We start from the raw sequence: 27,623 nt of genomic DNA, 5'->3' as shown, positions 1-27,623 counted from the left end.
GAAATACTGCAAAGCTGTCATTGAACATGAGAAAGCTGATTTTTCCAGTATTTGTGAATATATATAAAAGCATATTACTAGGTTTGATTTTTTTTTTCCCACAGTATTAATAATGATTTTTCTTACAATCACTATTATTAAAAAGCCTTGGAGATCAAGTTACTAAGGAGAAAATCAAGTAAAATGCTCGTTTTTCCTTTACCAGCAGCCAACGTCCGTGGCCACCTCCAGCGTCCGCCTGGGCCTCCCTGTGCAAGCCAAGGTGGTGCCATCCACGGCGGCGCCCGCCAGCGCCACGGCCACGCTGCCAGGAGGGGCTGTGCTGTCACACACCACGGTCAGGGCTGGGGACACTGCTCGGGCTCTGGGCGGGGAGGGGACATCCAGGCGGAGGCATGGAGGAGTTCTTCCCTGGGAGGGTGGGGAGGCCCGGCGGGATCCCTGGCAGTGCCCAAGGCCCGCTTGGGACAGGGCTTGGAGCGGCCTGGGATAGGGGAACTGGATGAGCTTTAAGTTCCTTTCCAACCCAAACTGTTCTATGATTTTAATTTTTTTTAAAAAGTGAACATTAATATTTTTAATATAAAATATTAATAGGTGTCAGTAGCTACGACAAGCGCTCAAAATTTGTTCAAGACGACGGTAGCAAGTGGAACTTCAGCTCCCCAGCAGGCTGCAGTGCTGAGCAGCGCCCAGAGCCAGGGCTCGGGGCAGCCCCCGGGGCAGCCCCGGCTGCCGCTGCCCCCTCACACGGCAGCGCAGGTGCCGGCGCAGCCCCTGGTCATCCCCAGCTCGCCTGTGCCCGGAACCACCGTGGTGTCGCAGGCAAGTGTGGGCATGGTGGAAACATTGTGTTCTTGCTGCTTTGGGAACTTACTGCCTCGGGTGTGTTCAGAAGCAGGAAGAGCTTTTTCTTCAGGCAAGCATGTATCCCCTGGTGGGACAAGTACTTGGCAAACGGGAGAACCCTTCCCTGCTTTCAGCCAAATGGGGTACAAATGCTGGCAGGGAGGGAGCAAGAACACTTGTGGTCAGCTCTCCCCACCTGCCATGTATGTGGCACTAGTGAAAGAAAGCTCTGTTCCTGCAGCCAGAACAGTCAGGCCTTTGGTCTATGACTGTCCTGTTGCTGAGCCTCAAAACCATGGTTACCCTGAAGCGTGATGTTTCTGTTTTTGGAGCAACTATGCCATATAAAAATAATGGCTTGTTTTACTACTAATGAAAAAAAATCAGATATGATGATGTTTGAAGACTTATTTCCAATTTGATTTTTACTGCTGTAGCTTCTTTGTACAAAACCACACTGAATCAATAATTTAACAAATTAAGATAGCTTGGGGAATATTTTTACCTTGTCTGTTGGGCATCTCAAAGGGGAATTCATCTCCAGCAAATTGTTGTGTTGCTTCTCATATTTAAGGTTATTTGTACCAAAGGAGGCTGTAAAATATAAAATATATTTCTTCCATTGATTTTTTTGTTGTTATTTGCGAGCTATGATGTTCAGTTACCTAAAGAAGATAAGAAAAATCTCAGGTAACAAGCAGTAATAGCAAAACATGTTTCACATATGACCTGAATTAGAAAAATTTCATCATTTTCCTTATTTGTAGTGGTCAGAGCATGCATTGATTGTGATGAAAAAATAGCGTGAAGCTAATAGTTGTTTTCTTTGTTTTTTTCAGGAAATGCAAGAGAATGTGAAAAAATGTAAAAACTTTTTAGCTACCCTTATAAAACTTGCTTCTCATAATTCACCATCTCCTGAAACGTCCCGCAATGTGAAAGCTCTGGTTCAAGATTTGTTGGTAAATATTCAGTTACTGTTTATTTTGTCAGTTATCTATTAAACTTTTTACTTATGGATGCTGAAAACTATTGCTTTGATCTTAACAATTCTTTTGGCTGTAATGAAAGGGGTTGGGCTTCATCAAAATGCAATCTTCTGTATGTTTCATATATTAAAAAATCTGTTAAAGGCAGACTTTCTCTTGGTTTTTGAAAGGGGAAATGCAGCAAAGTATTCAGTAGGCAGTTATCAAAGCCACTCTTGTTTGGATGAATAATACTTTGGTTTTTCCTTTAGTAAAATGTGGGATTTTTTTCTTGAGAATTCGAGGTTTTTTTTCCCTCCAAACCCTGTTCTTCTCCAAAACAAGAAGCTCTTAATTTTTGAGGCACAGAATGACTGTAGATACAATCTCTTCACAACATGGGTTAGAGTTTCTAGAACTGAAGGAGGAGTGTTTTCCTGAGCTGCTGATTTTTAGCTGTTCTGCAGGCAGGTGCCTTAGTGGCACGGGGGTTTCCAGAGGCAAAGCTGTGTTCGAGTGCTCTGGCCACAAAAAGGCTGCACTGGCTGCAGTCTGCAGTGCAACAGATGCTGCAGGGAATTGGATAAATGAGCTGCAGACAGAGCTGGGAAAAGAGTCAAGCTTCTTAAAAGAAATGTAATATAGTCTATGAAAAACTTGGAAATAAAAGTAGTTGCTATGCATTTCTTTGAATTCATTGCCAGAGAAATCTGTATATTTTAGACAAGCCTAAGGCTGTTTTCAAGTGTGAGCTGTTCAACAATCATATTCAGTGATTCCAGTGAAAACTTGTTTTAACTTTTACCAACTTGAAAAGACTAAATAAGTACAGGTAACTACTTATAGTATTTTAAACAAAGTAACAACACACATAAATAATAAATATATTGAAGCTTAATTTGGTTTGGTTTTTCTCTTGTTCATTTTTTTATTACAAGCGGAACTCTGTAACTAATGATACTTTAGAAGTATCATAAAATGCACCCAAGTTAGAATTCTCTTGAATTGCTACTAAATAAATGACTGATTATGTATTTGATATAAGTGTGTGTTTTGTGAGCATACGTACAAATTCATAGAGGAGAAAATTGTATTTCTACTTACAAGCATGCTTTTTATGTATGGCCATGCTTTACATATATAGTTTTATATATATGGATTCTACAAGTTAAATTGTACCATCAGGATTGGTTTTGGAATTATTACAAAGGCTGACAAATTTCATGTTTTTAAGGTTACATCAACAACCTGTTGTTGTTTTCTTTTAATTTTAAAAAAAGAAATCACTATGTAAATGTTAGCAAGAGAGTGGAGTCCCAAAAGAGGCTTGAGTGTTTCTGGGGCGTTGTTTTGTCTGAAGTAGTGCTTCCCCAAGGGAATTCTCTGCATTTTGAGTGGCATGTTACATGTTTGAGTTAGTGCTTGGCAGAAGGATCTTAGAGAGGAGTTAAGGGACTTCAGCTCTGAAAGTTTTTGATATGGCAGCCTATTTAGCTAGAGAGATATGTGTATATAGTAGCTGTGAAAGAGGCAACCAAACAACTGAACTGAGATGTTGATGCTTTTTTTTCTTCACCCTGAAGGATGCAAAGATTGATCCAGAAGAATTTACAGGCCGCCTTCAAACAGAGCTCAAATCATCTCCTCAGCCATATCTTGTACCTTTCCTTAAGGTAATGTGAATATTGTTTGGATAAGTTTATTTCAGAGCCAAATTTCATTGCATTAAATCTTAGAATATAATTTTTAAATAGTGTTATCTTCACTGGTCCAGGACTACCCTTCCTTTACTTCTAAATGCTGCCCATTTTTGCCAAGATCTTCCTGGCTGGAAGTGCTGTGCAGGCTGCACCTGTGTCAGGCCAGGCAGGTGCCAGGCTCTGAGCTGGAGTGGGCTGCTCCAAGAGCCTGGCACAGTGCTGAGAAACAGGGAGTTCCCACAGGAGGGAGACCTCGTGTGTTTGGGACCTTGACTGAGTTTTACAGAAATGGATTTGTCATCCAGGAGTTCACAGTTGAGTAGCCCTGATCTAGAATGTTTCAGTAATCAGATTAAAAAAAACCAGTTACTCCCTAGTTTGGAAACCATCCATTGGCTATTCTGTAGTGATCCTTTACTTTTAGAATAAATGCACTTTTCTGTGATAGTAAGTAATTTTTTGTGAAGAAAAACATTCACATTTCAAAGAGTCTCAAGTTATTTTTACAGAATGCTTCAAGTAATTTAATAAGTTGTTTCCATACGTTTTTCCTAATATGTGTTTGAGTAATTGATAACTTTCAATCCACATGTAACAATGGTTATGAAGAACTGAACTAGGTAAAGTGTTGATTAGATAATTCTGCTTCTAATCTGGAGCTAATCAACAGTAGAATTTCTGATATGATACCAAATGGATTTATTGTGGGGTCCTAAGTTAGTGCATGTGAGGGTAAATTTAGCTATTAGTTGGTTCTATAAATTAGCTGCAATAACTTCCATATGCAGAATTATATACAAACACAAAAAGCATGTTTAAGTCCCAATAAAACTACAAATATGATTTAAAAAGTATTTTTGGTCTAGTTCAAAACTTCTGTGTTTAGGGCAGATTTTCTCTCTCTTCTCTCCTTGCAACTTTGCTTCAAGCTTCTGCTGCTGTTTTTTCAAGTTCTCATTAACACTGCTTTATGGCTTTTACTGCAGTCACTTCTAGCATCATGATAAGTTTTGATTTATTTCCATTCTTTGAAGTCCTTTCTGGGCAAGAGGCATCAAGTTTTTAAATCAATATTAGAAGTTTAGAAAGAGCTGTAGCTTGGTTAAACACTGTTGCATTCTACAGCTGCCTGGGGGAGCACTTCAAAAGAACACTTCTGCCACTTAAGTAAAAAGTTTGTTCATGAAGGTACAGTACAGCCTTTTGGAAGTATGTTTTCCTTGAAATGGTATGAACATGGGACTTACAATAGTACACTTTTCTAATTCCCTCACAATACATTACTTCAGACAATACAATAAACAGCCACTGCTGTAGGGCACCGAGAGGGAAATCATTTGTTTGTAGGTACTGGAGGTGTGTTAGGAGGAGTAAATTGGTGCAGCTTGCTGGGAATGGGGTTGTTCCATGGTTCTACCTTTTCTGCTTCTATTTCTTGCCCTTCCAAAGACCTAAGATACAAGTTCTAGATAGTCTTGAGAAGAAGAGTGATTTTTCTGCTACAATGGAATTAAAGGCATGTGGAAATCTGCAGGGTTGTTAAATCCAAATGGAAAGCTTATTAAAAACTGAACTTTCTCTTACAATGCATGTTCAATCTTAGTTCTGTTTGGTGAGTAGGCAGTTAATTATGTTTACAGCAAATGCAAAATTATTTTTGTCAATCTGCTAAGTTTGATATTTCATAAACTTTCTTCTGTTTTTAGAAAAGTCTACCTGCACTGAGACAATCTTTACTGAATAGTCAGCATTTGGTTTTGCAAGGACAGCCGTCTCAGCAGTCACTCCAACAGACCAAGCTCTCTCAAGTTATACCTCAGTCTGCCTCGGGAAGCATCTCCTCTGTTGTCACAACACAGACAATAGGAATAAGGCAACCAAACAACATTTGCACAGTCTCTGTATCAAATACAGTGCAGCCTCCTCAGGTTAAGGTGGTACAGTCAAATCAGAGTTCTCAACTGGTAGGTACTGTAGTATAAAAGAGAATTTCTTAATGAACTGTGTAGCAGTTTTCAGTGTCACTTTCATTGCAGCTTGTTTGGGAAAATTCTTTTTTGTTTGTATCCTATTCTTTGGTATGTGGTAGTACCTCATTTTCTGTCATTTCACATTGATGCTCAACCATTACTTCAGATAAGTTTATTAATATAAATTTAAGGAAGTGCACTCCTGTTCTTTTTGTCTGCAGTAATAGAGTGGTTGTTGTATGAGCACAGTGGAATTTGAGGGAATTAAAAATGTAGAACAGAAAGCTTTCCAAGATTTACAGGCAAGAATATAATGTTGAGTATGTCATTAGGTATGCTGCTTTGCTTTAAAATTAAAATTAACTCTTGTTTTAAACTCTTTTGCACACAGTTGTAAAATCTTGTAGAAGAATAGCTGTGCTGTACCAGGTGTTCTGTTTAGCAATAATGCCATTCTGTTACTCACTGAACTGTATCTTTGTTGTGCATTGTGGAGTATTAAGTGCTTAGATTCAATAATGTCAAAGGCACTAGCAGTAAGGCAGTTGCACAGCCAGGTAGTCATTGAGAGTGTGGTGACTTTATCCTGCTGTTACAGAGGATCTTGTGTGTGTGTTTGCACTTGTAATTAAAAGATGTTAAGGATTTTTACAAGGCCTTGGGTTTATACAGGTATTACTATCCTCTGTGAGAGTTTCCTTGTCTGTGGTTTCTGTGTATGTGTGAGTAAAGTACTTCACTTAGGTCTCAAAATCATATAGAGAGGTTCCAGAACATGTATGAAGTTGGTAAAAATTTGTATTATCGAGGTGGAGAAATGCAAATGTGATAGTGTAAAACCTTACAGTGATTTGTCCTTGAGTTTATAGGATCTATAATGCATATAAATAATTTGTAAGGTATGTGGAGAGAGAATATCTCTTTTGCTTTAATTTAAAAGTAGCAGTGCACAGTGTGAAAATACCTGAGCTGTGTCTTGAACCTTACAAACACTTTCTAGTGGTTAAATAATTAACTTTAAAATAAAATTAATATAATTTAATAATCCTTTAGTAAGCATAGTTTCAATGTGTAAGAACATCTTGAGTGGTAAGATTTGTGACTCTGGCACTTGTAATACACACAAGACAGTTGGATGTTTTTCACCTTAACTTGGCTGCTTCAAGGCAGGTCCAGCCACTTGCATGCTTTCTTTTTCTGAGATGGCTTCTCCCCATCCTGTCTGGATTGTTGCATTAATTAGAAAAGTGTTCCTCATGCTTTTTGTGGCATGTCTTTGATTTGTCCATGTTTCATGACTGAATGGACAATAGCTTTGGCTCTTCTAGGCAGAAGAGTAGAAACTGGTGATAATTCTAGGCAGTAAGTGGAAAAATTACTCCCTGTCCCAGGTTAAGCAAATTTCTGCCTGCAGCTTACAGATTGCTTAGAGGTAGAAGTGTCCATGGCCACTAAGTCTGGCCTCATCTCATGCCACAATCTAAGGCTAGCCTACTGCCATGTAACATGGCTTTTTCCAGTGTTGTGCAGCCCACCTTAAGTGCTCCTGTGCCCACTGGGCAGGTTTCACCACACCTTTTGAGAAACACTGATGTAGGACAAAAATGGGTAAGACCACAGGAATTCTTACTCTTGTGATTATAGTTCTGTTGGAGCATTTTCTGGTTGGGATAGAACTAGATTTCTGGGAGAGGCATGTTCTGCCTGTCCCATGTCAGTGGATACTCTAAGCAAGCAGTTGTGATGTTGTGAGTAGAGATGAACAATGTGAAGAGCTTTTCTGACATGCCTGGGTAATAGGAAGAGCTGAAAGCTGCTCAAGTAACGTTGTGGAGATTGATCTGATGGGCAAGAGAAGTAGTTTTCTGTCTGTAAGGATGTCACAGGTCTAGGGCTGAATTCTCATTTACTGGGTACTTGAAATGACCCCTACATTTTCAAAAGGTCACAAATTGCACAAAGCAAAGCTGTGGTTAATACTATTTATTTTCTGGAAAAGATATACTATATGAAAATATATCTAATAGGGAGAAGACATTAAGAATCATAATATATTTGCTTTAGTATGAAACTGTTTTTCATATTTCCTTTAAATTTATCAGTCTTTAGGTAATAGAATCAAACACTACTTAACCAGGCACTTAATGACCCTCAGAGTAGTTCTATACAGACAAAAGCAGCATCAGAAATCAAGAGTTACTGCATCAAAAGATCTTAGCACAGCAACCATCAGCTCAAGTGCCAAGCAGACAGCACAGCAGCAGCGCAATATCAGCCCAGTAATTGCTGATAAGTATTGGTTATTTTGCAGTGACAGTGCTCCCACTGTCCCAGTTCTCAGTGCTCCCTGAAATCAGAGCACAGGGCTGCTGGCCATCTTGCCTTGGACTTGTCCGGGAGAGGAAGATGCAGCTGCCTTGCCTGAGGGCAGCCAGCACTGATGGAAGAACTGGCTGAGCTCCAGGTTTTCCAAGCCTGAAGCTCACTGGAGAGGGTTCCAGCTGGCTTTGCAAACTGTCCAGCTGCAGAAGGGCAAGCTTGTTTTAGACTATGGTTCTTTTCATACCAGCCAGTTTGCAGTAGTCCAGTTTCCCTTAAAACATGAAGGGGCTGTTAGCTGTTCCTTCCTTTGTCTTTTCTGTTTCTCAAAGGTGTCAGCTGTGGTGATGCTTTCTCCAGTTGCATTGAGGTACCTTGCAATGTGAAAATCCTGTGTGCACTGTCAGCATGCAGCAGAGCTTGCACAAAGGCTTTGAAATGTACAGTGCCAGCAGAGATGAAACAGGAGACTTGTAAGCTGTTTTGTAGAGCACTGGAATCATGTTCCAAACTATGAAGAACAATGCTTTATAAAGCTAGATAGTGCTACTTCTACATAAAGAAAAGGGGAACAGTCTTAAGCTAATATTTTATTGATGAGACATTTATGAGATAAGCCAGCAATCAGTTTTTAAAATTGTTCTAGGTGCAATGTTCAAAGTTTGTCTAAATTGCCATTCTTAGAGTTCACGTGCTCTGTGTTGCCTTGTGTATGCAGGCATTGCCTGTCTTGTTTTGGGTGTTGCAGCAGTAAAATTTGTGTGAATAAGAGACGTGTTGTTTATTACACATGTTGAGGTTTGATGGGTAGTGGAGATGGATTAGCACTTTGTGTTGTGTTGACAATGTCTGCATCATAAGGAGAAAGTACTCCTGGAAGTTAAAGACAAATACTAAATTTGAGTGATAAAAAAACCTCAGTAAGACAATCAGTGAATCATCTTAATTAAAACAAATTTAATTTTATATAAAACTGCATAAAGATTCATGCAGGTCCAGGATTAGAGGGATGTATGGAAATATATCTGCACCATTTCTGCTGCACTGATAGGGCACAGTGTCCAGAGGGTAGGCTCTGCCATATTCTAAGTTACATTAGAGCAGGATTTGCTCAAACATTTACTGACACTTTCCCTGCACTGTCACAGTGGTTGGGGTCTCTCAGAGTTGAGATAGAGTAATGGAATTTGGAAACAAGATACAGCAGCAGAATAAGAATTGTGTTAAATGGGGATGTTCCACTTGGCTTTTTAATTCTCCACTGGAGCTTTTCTGGCATCACTTTTCTGTTCATGAATGAGCGTAATTTGTACGCATTTTAGTGAAATTTTAGGAAGTAGTTTTCTTTTTGTCTTGTCTGCAAAGCAGCTTAGAAATGGAAGAGTAATAGATGGCTGTTTGGATAGAAGGAGTATTTTCTATTAATTGAGTAATAAAGATCTAGCCACTGACGTGGAATTTGGTGTGCAGTAAAATATAAATAAAAATAGCTGTTGAGCAGTAAATATCTGGGATCCATTAACAGGAACAAAGCCTGTACTTGACAAATTCTATGCCTATTTGAAACACAGCCTGGTGGTTTTCTGAGTTATCATGGACTTCAATTTCAGAATTTTGTGGGCTGTACGTTAACATAGGGAGAGTGTTGTCACTGATTGCTGTTTGGAAACCAATAACAAAAGGCCAGGCTTGAAAGCAAAGATTAAAAGAAAAGCTTAAGAGAATTGAACACACAGAACTTGTTCAAACACTGATTGTAAGGGAGAATAAAAGGGAAAATTCATTATTTGGAACAGACCAAGATGGTAAAAATATGAAATAAATGAAGTAGGATTTAGGTAGGATATAAGGCAAAATATCCTTAAAGTAAGAGAGAGTGTTAGGTGGTAAATCAGGCTACCAAAGACAGTGATGAAAAAGCCATAATTGAACACACTCAAAAGTAGACCATTTCACCATTGTAGGAAGAATTATGTAATAAATTGAGGAGCAGGTGGAACAAGTGATGTCCTGGCTTCTGTTTTATTGTTCTTAATTTCTTTGTTGAAAGCCTATACTCAATGCAATAGTATTGTTGTCATATTAACATTAAAATAGTGGTTTTTTTGTGGTTTTTTTTTTTTTTTTTTTTTTTTTTTTTAAATTTGGGAGGAAAAAAATTGGCCTGTGTAGATTTTGCAGCACCATTGAAAAGTGTAGCTGCTACTGTAGCATGGTAAGCAATGGGAAATATGAATTCTAGGCCCATAAAAGCATGAACATTGTAAGTTAATGCTGCCAGATTACATGATAGCTGAGGTTTGATATGACATTTATCTTCAGGAGTGAGTAGACTGATAAATCACAAGTGGCATAGCCACAAGTGAGTTAGCAAGTGTTTACTCATGAGTGAAGATAAATGTCATATCAGACCACAGCTATTCTGAGTTTTATGTGTTTATGCATGTCTTGTTTCTTCCTTCCTCTTTATTTTTTTAACTTAATTGAGAGAAAAAAAAAAAGCTTGGTAAAGGATATATTTTTCAAATTTGTTTTTGTTTTCCATTCTTTCCAGAAGCTCTTGTTTGCTGTGTTTTTGTCTTTATTGCAGTACTTGATAGGTTTAAGCCTTTGGATCAGATGCTTTTGCTGGAAAGGGTGATGATTCCTGTGAATTGAGCCAGGCTGGTTTTGCAGCCCTCATCAAGTAAAGGTTGGAACCTTGTGCATCTGCACTGGTCCAGGAGATTTGCAAAATCCTTGTCCTCAGAAACTTAAGCAATGAGTTCTAATCTTCTTGACCTAAAGGAATTTTCCTTTCAATGGTTTGTAGGTAGTGGCTCTCATTTAATTTTGTCTCTCTTGTGCAGACATGAGAAAGACTGATAACTTCTGTTCTCTTGCTGCTTCTGTACATTTGATGTGCTTTGGCTGGATTCTTTCTCTGTACTTGCTGGTTTTGCTGTTGATTATTGGTCTGTGTTCATCTCTATGATTTGTTCTCTGTCCTGCAATAACTTACACAGTAGAAGATGTCATGGAATGATCATCACCTTTTGGCTTGAGATTCGGACCAGAGAGAACCATTACTTTATTCTCACAGAGTTACCAAATCTACGCTTTTTGAAGAAAACCCTTAGGAAAAAAAAAGAGTATTTCAGCTGTCACCTCTTTGCTATTCTGGTTATCATTAGTGTGATTGTTGTATATCCTTTTTTGTCTTCATGAGTCTGCTATCTTATGGAAGCACCTTTGTATAGGCATCCCTTTTTTCACCTGTGAAAATACAGTCAGCTTTAGCAAAGGGCAGAGTAGGATCTGCAGTGTTCAGGAGGCGAGAGGAGGAGCTGCTCTGGCAGAGCAGACAAATAGTGAATCAAAGTGAGTGTGATGAGTGGAGAGAGGTGGCAAGGGGAGAAGAGCAAAGATGAAATAAAAAGAGAGGGAGAATACTTTTTATTGTGAGAAATGTACATCTTACTTTGCAGAAAAATGTAATTTTACAGAAGAAAAATGTAGATAACTGTTCGCACATTGCACTTGGAGAAGCAATGCCATGACTTTGCTGCTTTAGTGTGTTCCTTGAAGAGCTCCGAAGTGCAGCAGCCTAGGACATGTTTCTTCAACTTTGACAGATAAATTGAAGAGGAATAACTACTATATGACAGTACTTGCTGTCTCAACACTGTCTTGATCATAATTTTACCATTTTCCTAACTCTAGCAAATCTAGGCAACGAATAAGTCACATTCTGTCTTTTCTATTTTCTGTGCCTTTGTTGTTCTGTTATTGTGCTTGCTCTCTTCAGAGGTGTGCATAATTAAAATGCTTCCCTTTTTAGGGGAGGTAGAATGATGAGCAGTTTCTGTGCACTCTGAAGACTTTTGTATTGTGTCTCTTCACCTTTTGTGACTCAGCACTTGAATAAAATTGGTGATGGTGTGTTTATGGACACAGTGTGAAAGGTTTGAAAGGACTCCTGGAGGTGTCTTAGGAGGTGCAGCCTCCTGCTTACACATTGGGATGTCTCCCATGTGACCAGTCATGTTCTGAGTGTCTTCAAGAAGAAATTGCACAGCCTCTAGGGGCAGCCTGTTCTGGACTTTGCCTACCCTCGTGGTAATTTTTTTTTGGAAATCCCTGTATTCCCTTGGAATCTCCTATATTCCAGCTTGTCTTTTGTGCTACATCCTTCTGCTCTGCACATCTCAGGAAGTCTGACTCTGTTCTTTCCTCATCTTCCCAAAGGTGGTTGCAGCAGCACAGAGATCTCCCCTTTTCTGAAGGCAGGAATAATAAATATCCCTGCTAACCTCAGTGCCTAAAACTCCTGTGTCTGCTCTCAGTCTGGGTCAGTGCTTGTCACCTGATCCATGGCATTCAGCTTTGGTTCAGAATATGGAGAGAGAGCCTGACGTGGGATACACTTGTTGTGCATGGTTTTAGTCTGTGAGAAATACGAAATGATTTAAGCTAATTATCTCCCAGACCAGCCTGCTAGTACACTTGTTCTTTGTCTACAACTTTGAGGTCAAGCTAAGGACTTAATAGTAGTGTTTATGATGTTGGGAAAACAGGTAAGAAGGTTAGAACAGTTTGAATTATCTTAATTGATGAAGTGTGGCTTAAATAGTTACAAATTTTAATGCAGGATCCTCTGATTCATTGGTTTTTACTATGTCCCTAGGTTGCCTGCAAAGAAGTTGCATACTCTGCTTCAGAAACAAATTGCTCATGTAAATTCCTTAGTGACCTCCAGATCTGGAGATTACAACTTTCTTAAAACTCCAGTATAGAAACTGGGATTTAGTGTCAGATGCTACTCTGAGCTGTGGTGCAGTTGTTCTTCTGAGAGAGTATGTGCCTGTTGCTGGTTGGTTTCTTCATGGAGTTTAGGATAATGATTTTGGTCTCTGCCCCTTGGAAGAGTTTGTTTCTCAATAATTTTCTAGACTTTCAGTGTGTGTACATACATTGACGTCCTAGTACAGTACTTGCCAAAAGACAGTTTCTGGAATGTATTGGATAGTAAAGAAAACATTGCCATTTATGTGATCTTAAATAGTTAAATATTGTCCTGTCTTTAATGGTGTTAGTGGCTCATTTTGTAGGGTATGCACATGAAAATATTAACCAAGGGAAAAAGAACTTGGTTCTGAACTGTAGAAGTTGCTTCACAGAGAGTGAAAAAAAAATCCAATTGCAGAAGATTACTGTAATACCATATAGTAATTCTGTCCAGAGGTCCCACACATCTCCTTTATGGCCTGGCTTCTGGTCCATTAGGGTACAACAGCTTTTCTTCACTATTCTCTGCAAACTGATCCAATAAAATATTGTAAAAGTGGCATCATTCTCCTTTTTCATACCAATGTATGTTTTCTTAACATGGATTATTCTTGTCTTTTTACCAAAACCACACTTGTTCATGTTTCCTGTGCATCAAAATGCAGTTTAATTCAACTTTTTTCTGTTATTTTCACTGATCAGTTCTGTTTCTTTCCTTTTTTAAGCATGGTAGCTGCTTTATTCTTTCCCCTCTGAGTGTGACTATTCACTCTCTGTCTTGACCAAGTAAATTTATATCTCTTTGCTCCGTTTCTGTGCTTAGTACAAATGCTCCATTTTCCTTCAGTGTCCATAGTTGAAGCTGAATCCTTAATCTTTTTTCCCATTTCTCTTTCTGCAGTGTGATCATTGCTAATACTTCTACATCCACAGGTTTATTATAACTTTTTGACTCTGTGTATTTTAGGATGTACCAAATGCAGTTTTGTAACTTCAGAATGGCCCAATTTGTTTTTTTCTCCAGAATACGTCAGAGATCCCTCGTTGCTCTTGTCTTGTTTGTAGTTTTCACCTGTCTCCCTTGCAGTTTTGGAGCCCTGGTTCCTGCTAATGGAATTAGCAGGAAATTCCACAATGCTCATCCTGCTGTCACATCCCATTTGCAGATGCTGTTTGTCCTTTCCTTTTCTCCATAGGTTGCTTTGCAAACAGAGCTTTGGCCATTTGCTGTCCAGCTGAGTGCAGTGGTTTTACAAACTCGTTGTGGGAGTGATGCTGTGTGCAGGGGCAGTGTGGAGCTGCCCTCCAGGAGGGAATGCTGCGTCCCAGGGCAGGAGGCTCACACAGGGGAGGAGCTCAGTTGTGACTGTGAGCAGCAGGAGGAGTCAGAAGTTGCCATGCCAGAGTTGTGGATGGGATATTCCTCAGATAGCTGTTTGCCAGTGGTTTATTTTCAGAGTTTATTTATGGAGTTTCTTACAGCTCTGCAGCATCCACACATCTTTCTGAATCTTTGGTTCATTACATCTGTGCCTACCTTGTCCCTGATCATACGAATGTTGATTTTTGTTTGGTTGTTTTTGTTGTTGTTGAACATTTTGCTGTTGATTAAACATTACCCTTGCACGTGTTTTCTTTTTGATTTGGTTTGTTTGTGGGTCAAATTTTAATCTAGTTTTAAGGAAGAACTTCAGAACCTGAATTAGTAGTAAGTGAAACCTTGAGAATATCAAATTAGCATTTAAAAGCTTCATAGTATATGATCACCGCAAAACTTGATTTGTTTTCTTGTGTATATCTGACTTTGGAACCCGTAATATTTTAGAATTTATTTTTAGTATGTTTTCTTTAAAAAGTGTAGATATTTAGTGCAAGGCCTAATGTTTGTAGGTGGATACCACTACAATTATTGCAGCATTTTCTTCAACAAAACTGCTTTTCTTCCTAGTAAAATGTCTAAAGACAAAAGTCTGAATTTTAATATTAACTTTACAAGTTTGAAATACATTTTTAGTGAAGGTTGTGAGGTATGACATCTGTGTCATATATTACTGAATTTTTTTAAAGCATAATGGCAAAATAGGTATATACACACACACACAACCACACACATTACATGAATATGACTTTTGTCACCAGCTGGTTGTGCTTGTAGAGACCCACATGCTTATCTTGGTAATTACAGGTATTAGTGTATTTACGTTGTGTGTGTTTGTGTATAAAGAGTATAATATAAGTATACTTTTCTTTAATAATAGCAGATTATCCAGTCAACATCTGCTCAAACTGTGAAACGAACCCCTGCTTGCCAGACTACCCAGATTAGGATGCCAGTGGTAATAACTCAGACCATTAGACCACAAGGTATGGGTTTAAATGTTTTAGTGAGATTGTTACCTTTGTATGAATTTTGTTGTAATTACAAACAAGTAGCATGGAAAAATGCACAATGTTGACATTGGCAGCATTGTTGACATTTATTTTTACCTCATGCTGGCTGAAGAGTGCATGTTTTCATATGAAGTTTCAAGGTGTTTTGGACCAACACAGTGAAATGTTTTGGAACAACCTTAGGACTAAACTCTCATATGTTTAGCTCCTCACTTAGCAGTTTTTCATGGAAAGTTCTAAACCAGGCCAGGAACTTGGCTCTCACTCTCCTAAACTGTAAGTCTAGGCCAAGAAAAAAAATTCTTCATTTTCCTGAAGCCTCGTGGATGCCTCAGTTTAATCATCCTACTTCTAATTCATACTCCTGAAGTAGAACATGGTAGTCCCCATCTCTGCAGCTACAGAAATCAAGGTGGGAGCCCTAGAGAAATTTCTCAAGCCTCAGGTTGGTTTTCTTTGACTCCTGTCAGTATGTTTACTTTTTGGTGAGGTCAGAGACTGGCTACAGCAACCTGACAATACATGATTGGCCACAGCCAATGTGGTTTGTATGCACCTTCCTCATCTGGATGCACACAAGGAAATGAGTGTTGGCCTGTTACTTCCCACTTTCTAAGAGGATTCTTGAAGCCTCCTTGCTTCCTAATAAATACCCATTTGTTTCTTTCTATCACTGAATCTCTTAGGCTTGGGTTTTATTTTTCCTGAATATGTGTGAGAGTACCTTACTGGATGTGGGCATTTACAGATTGAGGGCTTGTAATGGAATACAGAGCTTGTCATCTTCAGGTACTGAATCAGGACTCAAACTAGTTCAAATGCATATAAAAGCTATTGCTGCCTACTTGACTTCATTGCTTGGTTGTTTCTATTCTCCTTGGGAAAAAAAGCATCAAAAATGTTTAACAGCAGTTGATGTTTCACTTGCTCTGCTCTCCTAGGGGAATCCAAAGGTTGAATGGACACAAAGACCAAGCTGTCACTGTAATCCTGTAGGCTGTTTTCCAGGTTAGGAAGGAATACACTTACTCACCATAACATATGTTTGTTTGATAGCACTGGTACTCATGTCCTGAGTTTATAATGTGTCCATGCATCTTATAGCATGAGCTTTCACTTCTGACTAATGTGTTTGAGAGTGAAGGCAGATTTCATTTCTTTGCTTGTTCAGTCTCCAAGTTGTGAATGTCAACAGTGTTCTGAGAGTTTGCATGATACTGGCATCTGTCTTTTGACCAGTAGGTTCAGAGTATGAGTTTACTCTTGACAGCCATTGATCAGCCAGTGCAGTGCAACTTAACTGGCAGTTTGACTTCTGGCAGATAGTTTTATAGAAGCCAGTTTATGCAAGGTCCTACTTTCTGGTGAGCTTATTCAAATTTACAGGTTTGGTTAAGCTGTCCAGTATATGGTTTTATTTACACAGAGAAAACAAACAAGAATAGGCATTTAGAAAACATCCCAGTGTAGAACCACTCATCCTGCAGCCCATGTCTAGGGCGCAGGCTGCCTGTGTGCTGGCAGCACTGTCAAGAGTGCATCATTGTGATGTATTGTTAAAACCTTTTACTGGAAACACCAGTGTAATGATATTTTATACTGACCCAGGTATTCCTGCAGAAGGAGCTAATATACTGGAATAGGACATCATCTAAATAAAAATTCTGGTAGCACAATTTTGTGGAGTGTGACTTGTTAAGTGTAGTTACCTCAGAACTGAGCTGATCTCCACAAAGTGCTGCATTTTCCTCCTTGACAGGAGTGAATCTCCAAGTGTAGTGTGTCTTAAGTACATCCATGTGAACAGACTGTAATGCTTCTTAAAACAGTAGTTTAGACAAAACTGGCATGCTTTAAGGACCTTTATATAAATAAAATTACTTTGCACCAGTGGAAGTAACACCATTGTTACTGCATGAAAAATTCACACTCCTTTACCAAAGCACTCTTCTAGTATAATAATTAGGTGAATTCCATCTTATGGATTGGATGGAGGAATTGAGCCAAATAATAAAATAGAGTATTTGTTGCAGCTGTTTAACCAGTGCTGAAATACAGCTAGGATTTTATAAGCTCCTAAATTTGGGCTTATTTTTCTAGATCATGCTAATTAAAATTTGAAGCAAGGATGCAGTGGTGAAAGACTCTGTATGTCATTACCAATCCCATGAAATATCTAGGCCCACAGGTGATTTGAATTTTCAAAATATGCTCTGCCCATAATAAAAATGGATGTTTTAATCATATTTTATGTCTAACCCGTAGTCATGCACAGTTGTAATTTATTTAAACCAGAAAACTCAAATGTCATCCCAAATCTTACATTCACTTTGCCTGATCCATTGACTCGAATTACACATACTTGGGATGAATGTGAGACTTAATTCTTCCATATCCATATGGTTATATATGTGTTGGGGGTGTTTTTTGATCAAAAGTATAATCTGTAGAAAGCAAAGCATTGATACTGATTCCAAAGAAATATAGTAATTTTGGAGGAGTGCTGTTGTTACTTTGCCATTGCAAAAATTTTCAAGGTTAGTACATTTTTAATCTTCTAGATCTTAATTGTATAAAGCAGAAATCTGCTAATTTTTATTATTGTATTATTTATTTCCTTCCTTCCAGTTCTCTGAGTAGAAAACCTTTCCATTAGTTCATCTGAAATAGGTAAATGAATTGCCTGGTCTGTGAACTAATGCTGTCTGTGACATCTCATGGACCTTGAATATTCTGATGACAAAGTATTTTTATTCCCCAGCCTTGAGCCTGAAATCCTAAATCTGGTTTTTTATTTGCTAATGTTGAGAGTCCACATTACAGTTTAATTGTACAGATGGAGAACTCAACAAATTCTATCAAATTATTTTCTCTTTAAGATTGTTGGGGTTGATGAAGACTTCAAAATAAAAAAACCCAAACTAATGCAGGACTCAGTCAAAGCTAGCAGCTTTGTATTAGCCAAGAAATGTTCTTAAAAGGATTTATTAGGGTAGTTGTGTTTCAGGTTTTTACTATTCGTGAAAGAAAAATACTGTAACTCTACTGAGGTTCTTACCATGCTATTTATGTGCAACTGAGTCCCTGGGGTGCAGGAGCAGCCTTCACATCCTTCTCAAAGTCTCAAAAGTCTGTAATGCTCAATAAAATGGAGTGATGCACAGGAGAGGTGAGATCTTTTAAATCAAGTAGATTGAGTTATTTTTACATGCCAAAACACAGGTGGGATTAAAGGAAGCCCAAAATGTAACCCAAGTAAATGTGTTTGGGCAGTCAGGGAGGGCCTACTCCAAAAGTTTCATGTCAGAGAGGAATTTAGATCTCTTTAATTTACTGAACATCCACCACACTTTGGTTCATCTAGAAAGCCCTGTTTTACTTGTACTTCAAGACTTGTAAAGTCTAGATACAGACATGAATTATTTTTGAGTCTTTGTTTTCAAGATGTGGAAGCAAAAGACAACCTTTATGGGGGGCGTGTGTCAAATTTGGCAATAGTGTGATGCAGAACATTTTAAAATACATGCAGTACTTTCAGTTCTGAAATACATGTTTTTCACTGCAATAAAGGACAATTACTGTATAGAAAATGTAAAAGGCATAGCTAATACCCTGAGCAACTCTGAGTTTAAGTATTTGTATTAAGAACATTTCAAATTCGCCTTCTTTATTCTGTGCAGTTTATCCAGAAAAGTGGTTTACTGGCAATTGCAAACACACTTATAGCCATTATAAATATTACAGCTGTTCATGGCCAGTGGTTTTCAGTTTTGGAATCTTCACTGTTCTATAAATATTGAACAAACTGTAATGTTAATATAAATTTTGTATTTTAAATTGTTCTTCTTCAGCATATGGTCTTTAAAAATAATATCTTCCTTTGTTTGCAATTTACAGACAGTTAAATGTAGTTCCTGGACAGAAGGTTCTTTGATGTAAATTGTCTAAGACAGCTCATAATAACATTGCTTGGTGTTTTTCAGGCACAGTAGGGAAGGCACCAACAATACAAGCCAGTAAAAGTCCTGGGGGCTTTGGTGTTCAGGTCTCTGCAAATCAGAAAAACAAGCTGAATGACCCTGGAGGTGGTTCTTTCAGGTAAAAAAAGCAAAAATAATAATAAAAAAATGCAGCGGGGTGGTTGGGGGGAATCTGAAGTATAAAGCAGAATTTAGAATTGGTGTAACACCAGAGGGCAGTCTTTTACAACAATTCCTGTCTTTTTTTCCTGGGATTGGATGGCAATTTTCATACTTAATTCGATTTTAAAAGAAGGAGGGGGATCATTACCTATCTTGAGGATTTTTCTCTAAATGCACATCTTAACGTTTAACAAAACTGTAAATTCTGTGGATTATAATAAAACTTCAGCTGAATGAAATGATGTGCACGAGGATCTAAAAGAATCTGTGCTTGGTGTTATGCATTGGATTCTGCTGCTCCTGTGGAATGTGTCTTGCTGGGGAGGTGCTGGTTGTGAGGACAGGGCCTCTGTGGAGCAGCCCCTCCTCTGCCAGGGACAATCCTGGGGGCCTGGGAGGGGATCCCTGAGCAGGGAATTGTTGGTCCTGGCTTTAAAGGGAGCACTTGGCTGTGTCTGAGCTCCCTGTGCTTCCTTAGCTCATGGAGGTCGGGTGGTTTGTGGGCCCCTGGAGGAATCAGGTGCTGCAAAAAAGGTTCAGCACAGTACCAGTGATGCACTGAGCTTCTCTGCCAGTTCTTTATACTTCTATTTATATATATTTGGGATATTTTTACTTTTGGTAGTGAAAAGCCTATCTTACATTTACTGCATTTTGCTCTGGCTAACACCATTTTAGTTGTGTTAAAATATTTTCTTTCTTTATTGAATGACAAAATATTCCTAGATTTTAATTTTTATCTACTGGGATTCTTATATTGCTCTGACATCATCAAACCACTAATTAATTTTCAGGCTTATGCTTTTGCAGGTGAAGTAAAAGAGAATTTGTAGCTCTTTGAAATATCTCTGCTTTGAGGCATGTCAGTATTGTAACTAATAGTGGTAGTACTTAGTATTAATCTGGAAGCAAAATCATTCAATTTTTTATTTTCCAATGCTTTTGCCTCCCACTGAGTATTTAAATGAATTAAAATGTCTGTTGGGTTCAATTGTACTGTCTTAATAAGTATTTTTTATGTTTGTAAGCAACATGAGCATTTATTCTTCGTTAGTATAGCTTTCAATTTTACATACACCAAAAGGGACAGCATTTTTTTAGCTGGATGTTGTAAACTGTGCCAGGATTGATTCTTGCATTCACTTAGTTTATACATAGAATATATTAGGTTAGCTGGAATTGTTAATTTTCCCTTGGGGAGAAGCAAATGCTCAAGGCACTGATTGATAAATCAATAAATCTTTAGTGAGTTTGGTAAATAAGCTGTCAAGGGTATATGTCATTTTTCCTCTAGAGAACAAATTTTAGTCAGAATGAATGTGTTTGTTTCCTTACATTGTTTTCTCCTTCAAAATAGTAAGACACAAAGCTGCATTTAAATAAGTCCACAAAATTGCAAGGATTTATTAAACAGCAGCAAAGATCAAGCTTTTTCCTGATATCTTAACAAAGAATTCAGTTGTTTGCATATTTGCATTTCAGCCCCTAACCTCTCCTGAGGACAAATAGATGTCTGACTATTAAGCCTAAAGGCACAGAACTGGAAATCTGTATTAATCCTCTGAATGCTGACTAGTTTTCCTCAACATTCCCAGCGTGTGTGAAGAATGTGTTTTTAGCCAGAAGGCAAACTGGCATCTAAAGCAAAGCAAGAATTTTGAAAAATAGTTGTGTTATGTATAAATTTATTTTGCCCTTAGTGTTTTATTATTGCATATTTGTTTCATTATTTTACCTTCTGCTTTCTTTAAAATAACTTATTTGAACTTTTCACTTTTGTGGGCGAAGTGTTGGTCACTAGAAACAGAAATTTCAACTTCAATGTGGTTCTTTTTCTCTTCTGTATTCTGAACTGTAGGAGATACAAGATGGAATTACATAAAAGATCTAGCAATTAAGAATTTTGCAAATTGCAGCTATGCCTTTAAGGGCAGCGTTTATTAATGAACTGTAAGACTGCTCACATGAGTTCGCTGTTACAGTAGCTGTTCTGTGATGCAGAGTTCTCAGCCCAAGAGTTCAGCAAGGTGAAACTTGCTTCTGAAATTTTAGATCACTTTTTTGGTATTAAATTTATCATTGTTGTATTTTTCAGAGAGAACATACAGCCCCAGTTAGTTGACTTTTCAACTCTATTAATACCTAAGGACAGAAATTTGAGTTTCATTTTTAGTAATATTTCTGTTTGTTTTGCAAGCAGAGGTCTAGACTTGGGTTTATATCATAACAGGCCAGCTTGAGGTTTCTGTAGCTGAGAGAAGTAAAAATCCCACTGAGGTCTGCCAGGGACCTGCCTGTGTGTCCACAGCTGCTGCTCATCACCTCTGGTCCCCTCAGAGTTCACTGGCACCAGCTCCTCTGCTGTGGTGAAAGCAGCAGGCTCTTAAGGATTCTCACCACGTTCAGGTGGTTGCCATGGAGGGAGCCAGTGGAACCATTTGTTCTGATGTTGAGATGGAATCACTTCACTTGGGAGGTGCAGCTTCCTACCTGGGTCAGGGCTGGGTCCCTGTGTGCTCTGTGTTCCTCCAAGGATGGAGCTGGGTGTTTGTCCTCTTGTGTTATCCAGACTGCTCAGCAGGGCTCAGGGGCATTGCGTGGCAGGGCCAGGAGTGCGCAGATCTGTGCTTGGTGTGTGGGATGGTGCTGTGGTTTGTGTGCTCCTTCCTTTTCACAGAAACCTTTCCTTTTCTGAAGTGGTATTTCTGAGATATGTCTGACCTGGGACCTGGCAGTGTTAGGTTTTATAAAGCCACTCTGATGGGGTTTGTTTTCAGACAGTTCTGTGAAGTCTGAGATCATTTGAAGCTGATCTTAGTATCTGTGTTTTATTCTGCTGTCTGACTGCGTTTTGAGGTGGGCTCTATGTAGAAATAAAAAATTTGTTTTCAGACCTCCCTTGCATAGCCAAAAATAAAAACAAAAACAGCAAAAAAAATCTCGTCTAGTATTGTGTTTTTGTTTTTAAAAATAAAAGTTTAGCAATATAAGCAAAGCAGTTTGCCCTTTAAGTGGTAGAACGCTAATGTGGATGTTAAATGGATAACTTCAAAGTTTTCATCTCAAAATGGTATGTGAAAAAACCTTGCCCTTGAGGTTTTTGTTTTTTCAAATGAATATTTCAAGCTATAAGGGGTTTGTGTTTCTTCCATATATTTCAAAATAAAGAAAAATGCTGATCATAAATGTGGTCTGTTCTGTCAGCCCTTTTGCTTATCAGAGAGAAGATTCTGCATAGAGAATGAATTGTGTGGTAAAGCAGTATTAGGGAGACATTTCAAATTATTACATGAACATTAGAATAAACATTATAATTGATATGTAAATGGAATCTATGCCATTATAAAATATAATATAATACTGGCTGTTCCAGTAATTTCTAGTTACCATTTATATGCCATGTATTGTTAATCTCTGTGTGGTTCATGTGATCTGTGGGATGCAGGACTTTGTCCTAATGACATGCAATTCCCTTGTAAGAGAGGGGAGTCAGTAGTGTAATGTTGTCTTTGTTGCTTTATGCATTCTTCTGGCTTATTTGGGAGCAGTTCAGTATGGCAGTTCGGGACAGCAGTGGCTCAAGTCTGACAAAGTGCACGAGAAAGAAAAACTGTGCAATCATGCAGTTAGGGTTTGTTCATAAAGCAAATGCTACCACGTTTTTATAATGGCTTGTCTTAGTTTAAACAAAATCTTTGAAACCTTTCACAGATAACTGTGCAAATACTTTGGGTTTTCTTGCTTATTTCCAGATAAGATTTTTTTTTTGGCAATTTTATGAGTCTTTATAATGAGGGAAAAGGAGAAGGAAGATTGTTACAAGAGGTTGAACACAGGAGGAAGAATTGGACTCTTGGATTATTATAAGATACAGTTTGTGTTTGGAGGGAGTTAGAGAACTCATGCTGTCTTAAAAATACTGTATGTGTTGGAGTGTTAGATTCATCCTATGAGACTCAGAATTTAATTCACTAAAAACCAGAAATATTTACTGAAACAGTAGAATTAGGACAGGCATAGTAATATATGCCAAGAAATAGGAAATTGTTCAATACTGTGCTCTGATGAAAAAGTAAAGATAGACAGTAATCATCAGTCTAGGTGACCACTGGATGGCATCTTTGTTCCACAGAATAACTTCTGAAAACTCACTTTTCTGGGCTTAAAAGTTCACTTCTTTAGGAAACTGTTCAGCAAGAATAGCAACTCTAAATATAAATGTATGTTTCAGTATCCAAACATTTTTTCATTATGAGGTTCCTTGAAGTAATGAGAAATATATGGATAAGGTTCTTCCTGTCAGAAAAACATTGTAGTCCCAGCTGTGATTAATACATTTCTTATTTGTCTTCCATGTAATACTGAAAAAGAAATAAAATATGTACTTGCAGATTGTAGCTTGCAAGTGTAAGATGGAAGAAAATTATTCTCTCCAGGAGTTACAGTAATGGTCTTTGTAAGTGCTGTTGCATTGGTTTTGATAATTGCGTTGAAATCTAATTTGTGTCCAAAATACTTGTGTGGTTTTATTTCAGAAATATTTATTTGTAATGTGGTCACAGATCTGTACACTGAATAAAAACTGGAGTAGCTAAACTGCTAAGCAGAAGGAAGGTAAAAGATGGATGGTATTTTTTTCAGCTGTGAAAAAAAGGAGAAAGAAGTACGAACTTCTTAGAGAAGTTATGTTCTACAAGTCAGGACTGCTGTTTTGATTTTTTTTAATGGATGATGGCTTGAAGGAGATCAAAGTATCTTTGTCCTGACAGCCTGATGAGGAAATAAATACAGGATTGAGACTCTTTGATTACTGCTGGCCAGCTGTGCCCAGCTGTGAGAGCTGCTGGCTGAAGGGACAGAACAGAGGGGCTGTGTGGGGCCAGCCCTGGGAACCTCTGGCTTTGTTTTTACCTGGCTCCTCTGTGACTGGGCTCGTCCTCTGGCACCCAGACCCACAGTGGGGTGAGGGCCTGTGGGGTGTCACCACTGCACTGGTGATTTGGTCCGTTTGAGCTTTATTTTGAAATTCTGGGTTCAAGTATGTCTTCCAGAAGCTTCTATTTTATATAGTTCAGAGTTTGTGTTCTGGTAACTGCCTTGATAGGAGTTTGGTTTTCCCATGGTTTGAGGCCTGCTGGATTTGGGCCTTGTGAGTCCTGGGTGATTCTCATTCCATTTCAAGCATTCAGGTTTTAACCCGACAGACATCTGTTTCTTTCAGTTTTACCTGCGGTTTTTCATTTGTAGAATTACAAAGTTTTGAGTTGGGCACTGAGTATCTCAGTCAGTGTTGGTTGTGTGGTGTGGGCACAGAGCCAATTCCTCACTGTGGCCCAGGGCCCCTCAGTGAGTATTGTGTCCACACTGTGTCAGATGTAGAAGTGACAGGATTAGAGGGATGAAGCATCTCCCTAGGAAGAAAGGCTGAGAGAATTGGGATTTTTCAGCCTGGAGAAGAGAGGGCTCCAGGGTGACCCAACTGTGGCTTTCCAGCACCTGAAGGGAGCCTGCAGTAAAGATGGGGAGAGACAATTTACTAGGGCACGGTGTGGCAGGACAAGGGGGAATGGCTCCACACTAAAGGGTAGTAGGTTTACATTGGATATTAGGAAAGAATTGTTCCCTGTGAGGATGCTGAGACTCTGGCACAGATTGCCCAGAGAAGCTGCCCCTGGATCCCTGGCAGTGCCCAAGGCCAGGTTGGACACTGGGGCTGGGAGAAGCCTGGGACAGTGCAAGGTGTCCGTGCCCATGGCAGGGGTGGCACTGGATGAGCTTTTAAGTTTCCTTCCAACCAAAACCATTGTATGATGTTGCAACACTGTTCTCAGGAATTTCATTTGAAGACAAGAAATCAAGTGCTTAACACTCCTGGAAATTAATAGACGCTCATTTGTGTAGACTTTTTCTGGAAAGCATTGTAAAATATACCATTTTCTGCCTCAAGTGTTCAGCACATATCTGCAGGTTTACCCAAATAAAAGTCCCTTCTTGACTTTTTTCCACAAAAGAAAATAAAACCAGTATTTATCAAACCATTGTAGTCTTCCACCAAAATTGGCTGCTGTAGTGCAAATAACAGGAAAAGTATGGGAGGGGAAGGAGGACCTAGATTATGGATTTTTGGATTTCCCTCCTTTTATTCCAAGACCTTACTTGCAGCTATTGGTTTTTACTGTGGGCATTAAGCTTGTTACAAGTGACAAAATATTTTAGGGTGCACAGGACATCAAGTATATAACAATTCTTAAAAAATCTTTTAAATTAAGCTTTTGTTTGTTTGCTTTATACGGTAATAGGAGTCTGGACTTGAATCTTCTCATCCATATATGTGTATTCTGAAAATGATATTCTCAAAGGTTGTGTAATCACTCTAGAATATGTTGAAATAGTGTTTGTGTTAGCAATAGCTGTGAAACAGAATGTGCTAAATCCAGATGGCTGTTTCCACAGCTCTGAGTCATACCTCAGACAGGTAGGAGGTGAAGATGCTTGGGAGATACCGCTATGGAAACTCAAATTTGTTTGTACTTTCTCAAGCTGTTAAAAAAGACGATGCAGGGCAAAAAATGGCCTGGGAGTTGCTATCATCTTCTCAAATGTAGCTCATTTTCCTAAAACTTGCTGACACTACTGGTATTTGTATGTTGCCAGAGAAATTACCAGGACATACTCCAGCCACAATTGGAGCCCAGGCTTACCTGTGAGCTCAGCATGGTCAAAGAATGTTCCCCAGCTGTTGCTGAAAATGCTTTGATGCCTGTTTTAATAGGAACTTGTGAAATAGTGCAGAATTAAAAATTCATGGGTTTGCTTTTAATTTCTGTTATTTATTTTACCATTTTATGCCTAGTTTTCTTTATAAAGAGAAAATCCCAGTGTTCAGTTGTTAGTTTCCTGATCAGCCTGGTTTCATTGATATCACTGACTCTCAGATGAAGACACCTCTGTCACACCTTCTGTTACCAGTCAAATTGTCTTGCTTCTGATGTTTTCTGATATGGTCAGAGAAATATGTGGTTGTTTCTGAAGATACTCTGTGGAAATGGAGACACCAGGGGTTGTGTCTCAAATGGCCTGCCCATTGGGCATGTGGCATGATGATTCCTTCTGGAGAAGCAGATGATGCAAAAATGAATATATTCCATGTAGAATTTGGTTTTATATGTTTGGTTTTTTTATTGCAGAGATGACGACGACATCAATGATGTTGCCTCTATGGCTGGTGTTAATCTTAGTGAAGAAAGTGCCCGAATTATGGCTACCAACTCTGACTTGGTTGGCACCCAGATCCAGTCCTGTAAAGATGAACCCTTTCTTGCTGCTATACCTCTCCATAAACGCATACTTGAAACGGGTGAGAAGCACATCCTTTCCTTCTGGGAGTGTTTCCTTCAGAGTGATGAGGTTCTGAGGAGCAGAATATGCTTAGCACTTAAGATGGTTTTTTAAGCACTTGATTCCATAATTTTGTATTTCTAAACTTTCAAGGTTTTTGTGATAAAAGTAACTTAACTCAAGTTGGAAATAAAATAGTATGCTGGTACTTCTAAACTTCATGCTTTCCCCATGTTTTTTATATCCAAGGATCTCAAAGCTCTTTGCAAACATTAATTATTTCTCACAATCCTCCTTCATGTTTTACACATGAGAAGATTGAAACAGAGAGGTAAAGTAAGTAGTACAGGTCACAGAGGACACCTGTGAATAACATTTAACAGAATGCTTAAGTTTCCTGTCAAGATTTTCTTTCCCCATACAAACCAGTTATTCAGTTCTTAACACCTGCATCTATTTAAGTTCATAGTGATTTTCTTATGGCGTGTTTTCAAAAAGCTGTGTTTATTTATCGTGGCAAAAAGGTATGTTTATTTATTCTGCCATTTGAAAGTGGAAGTTAAAAACTTCAGTAGAATAACTGTTCAAAATTAATGATGTTTTAAGGTTAGGAAATATGCTGCTGTAAAATAGAATGCATTTTATATGACATAGTTGATTAATATACACTATGTGTTCTGGTACCAAAATGTATATTTTTCAGCATAATTTTTATAATGTTTTCAGTGCCATCAATGTCTTAACCTACTAAGCTCCAATTATTTAGGGGTATAAATTGTATCTCTTTCAGACCTATGCTTACATCACAAATTTTTAGAGATCTAGTTCTCAGAGTTTTAAAGATAAGATCAAAATCTTGTTGCAGATCAGCACTGTTAGGTTTTTTTAAGCATGAGGTTGCTTCTGAAATGCTATTTGTGTTTATGTTCATTGAATTAACGGGAGCCTTTTTATATTGCAGTTGCAGGCAAGTTCTTCATTGACTTATTGTCAGACTTCACTCTTGTACTTTACAAAATGCCATTTTAAGTTCCCCTTCAGAGAAAGGAATGGTTTTGCAGGCTGTAGGCAGCTGGCTGTGAGGATGTGATGACGGCTGGAAAGCCTGTCCTGCCTTTTGGGACTGCCTCAGCACCACCTGAGACTGCAGCCAGCGAGCTCTTCATGAAGTGTGTCTGA

General features: G+C 38.6%; 1 protein-coding gene across 4 annotated transcripts in view; it reads left to right on the top strand.

Moving 5' to 3' along the window:
• LOC121331644 (transcription initiation factor TFIID subunit 4-like) overlaps positions 1-27,623 on the top strand; it is a 145,417-nt gene that overhangs the window by 16,702 nt on the left and 101,092 nt on the right. For 2 of the 4 annotated variants that reach the window (XR_005952043.1, XM_041396254.1), the window contains exons 3-10: positions 206-337; positions 598-825; positions 1,689-1,811; positions 3,401-3,490; positions 5,224-5,481; positions 14,832-14,937; positions 18,948-19,062; positions 26,294-26,463. Coding sequence is in view for 3 of the 4 variants with exons in the window: in XM_041396254.1 (XP_041252188.1) it covers positions 206-337; positions 598-825; positions 1,689-1,811; positions 3,401-3,490; positions 5,224-5,481; positions 14,832-14,937; positions 18,948-19,062; positions 26,294-26,463 (1,222 nt within the window). In the remaining variant the exon portion in view is untranslated. The remainder of the gene's footprint in view (positions 1-205; positions 338-597; positions 826-1,688; positions 1,812-3,400; positions 3,491-5,223; positions 5,482-14,831; positions 14,938-18,947; positions 19,063-26,293; positions 26,464-27,623) is intronic. The other 2 variants (XM_041396256.1, XM_041396255.1) reach the window with 2 other exon arrangements.

The sequence above is a fragment of the Onychostruthus taczanowskii genome, unplaced genomic scaffold (assembly GCF_017590055.1).
Source record: "Onychostruthus taczanowskii isolate IOZ18803 unplaced genomic scaffold, ASM1759005v1 scaffold127, whole genome shotgun sequence".
NCBI classification, from domain to species: Eukaryota; Metazoa; Chordata; class Aves; order Passeriformes; family Passeridae; genus Onychostruthus; species Onychostruthus taczanowskii.
Note: the sequence above shows the minus strand (reverse complement) of the source record. Positions and strands in the feature narration are given on the sequence as shown.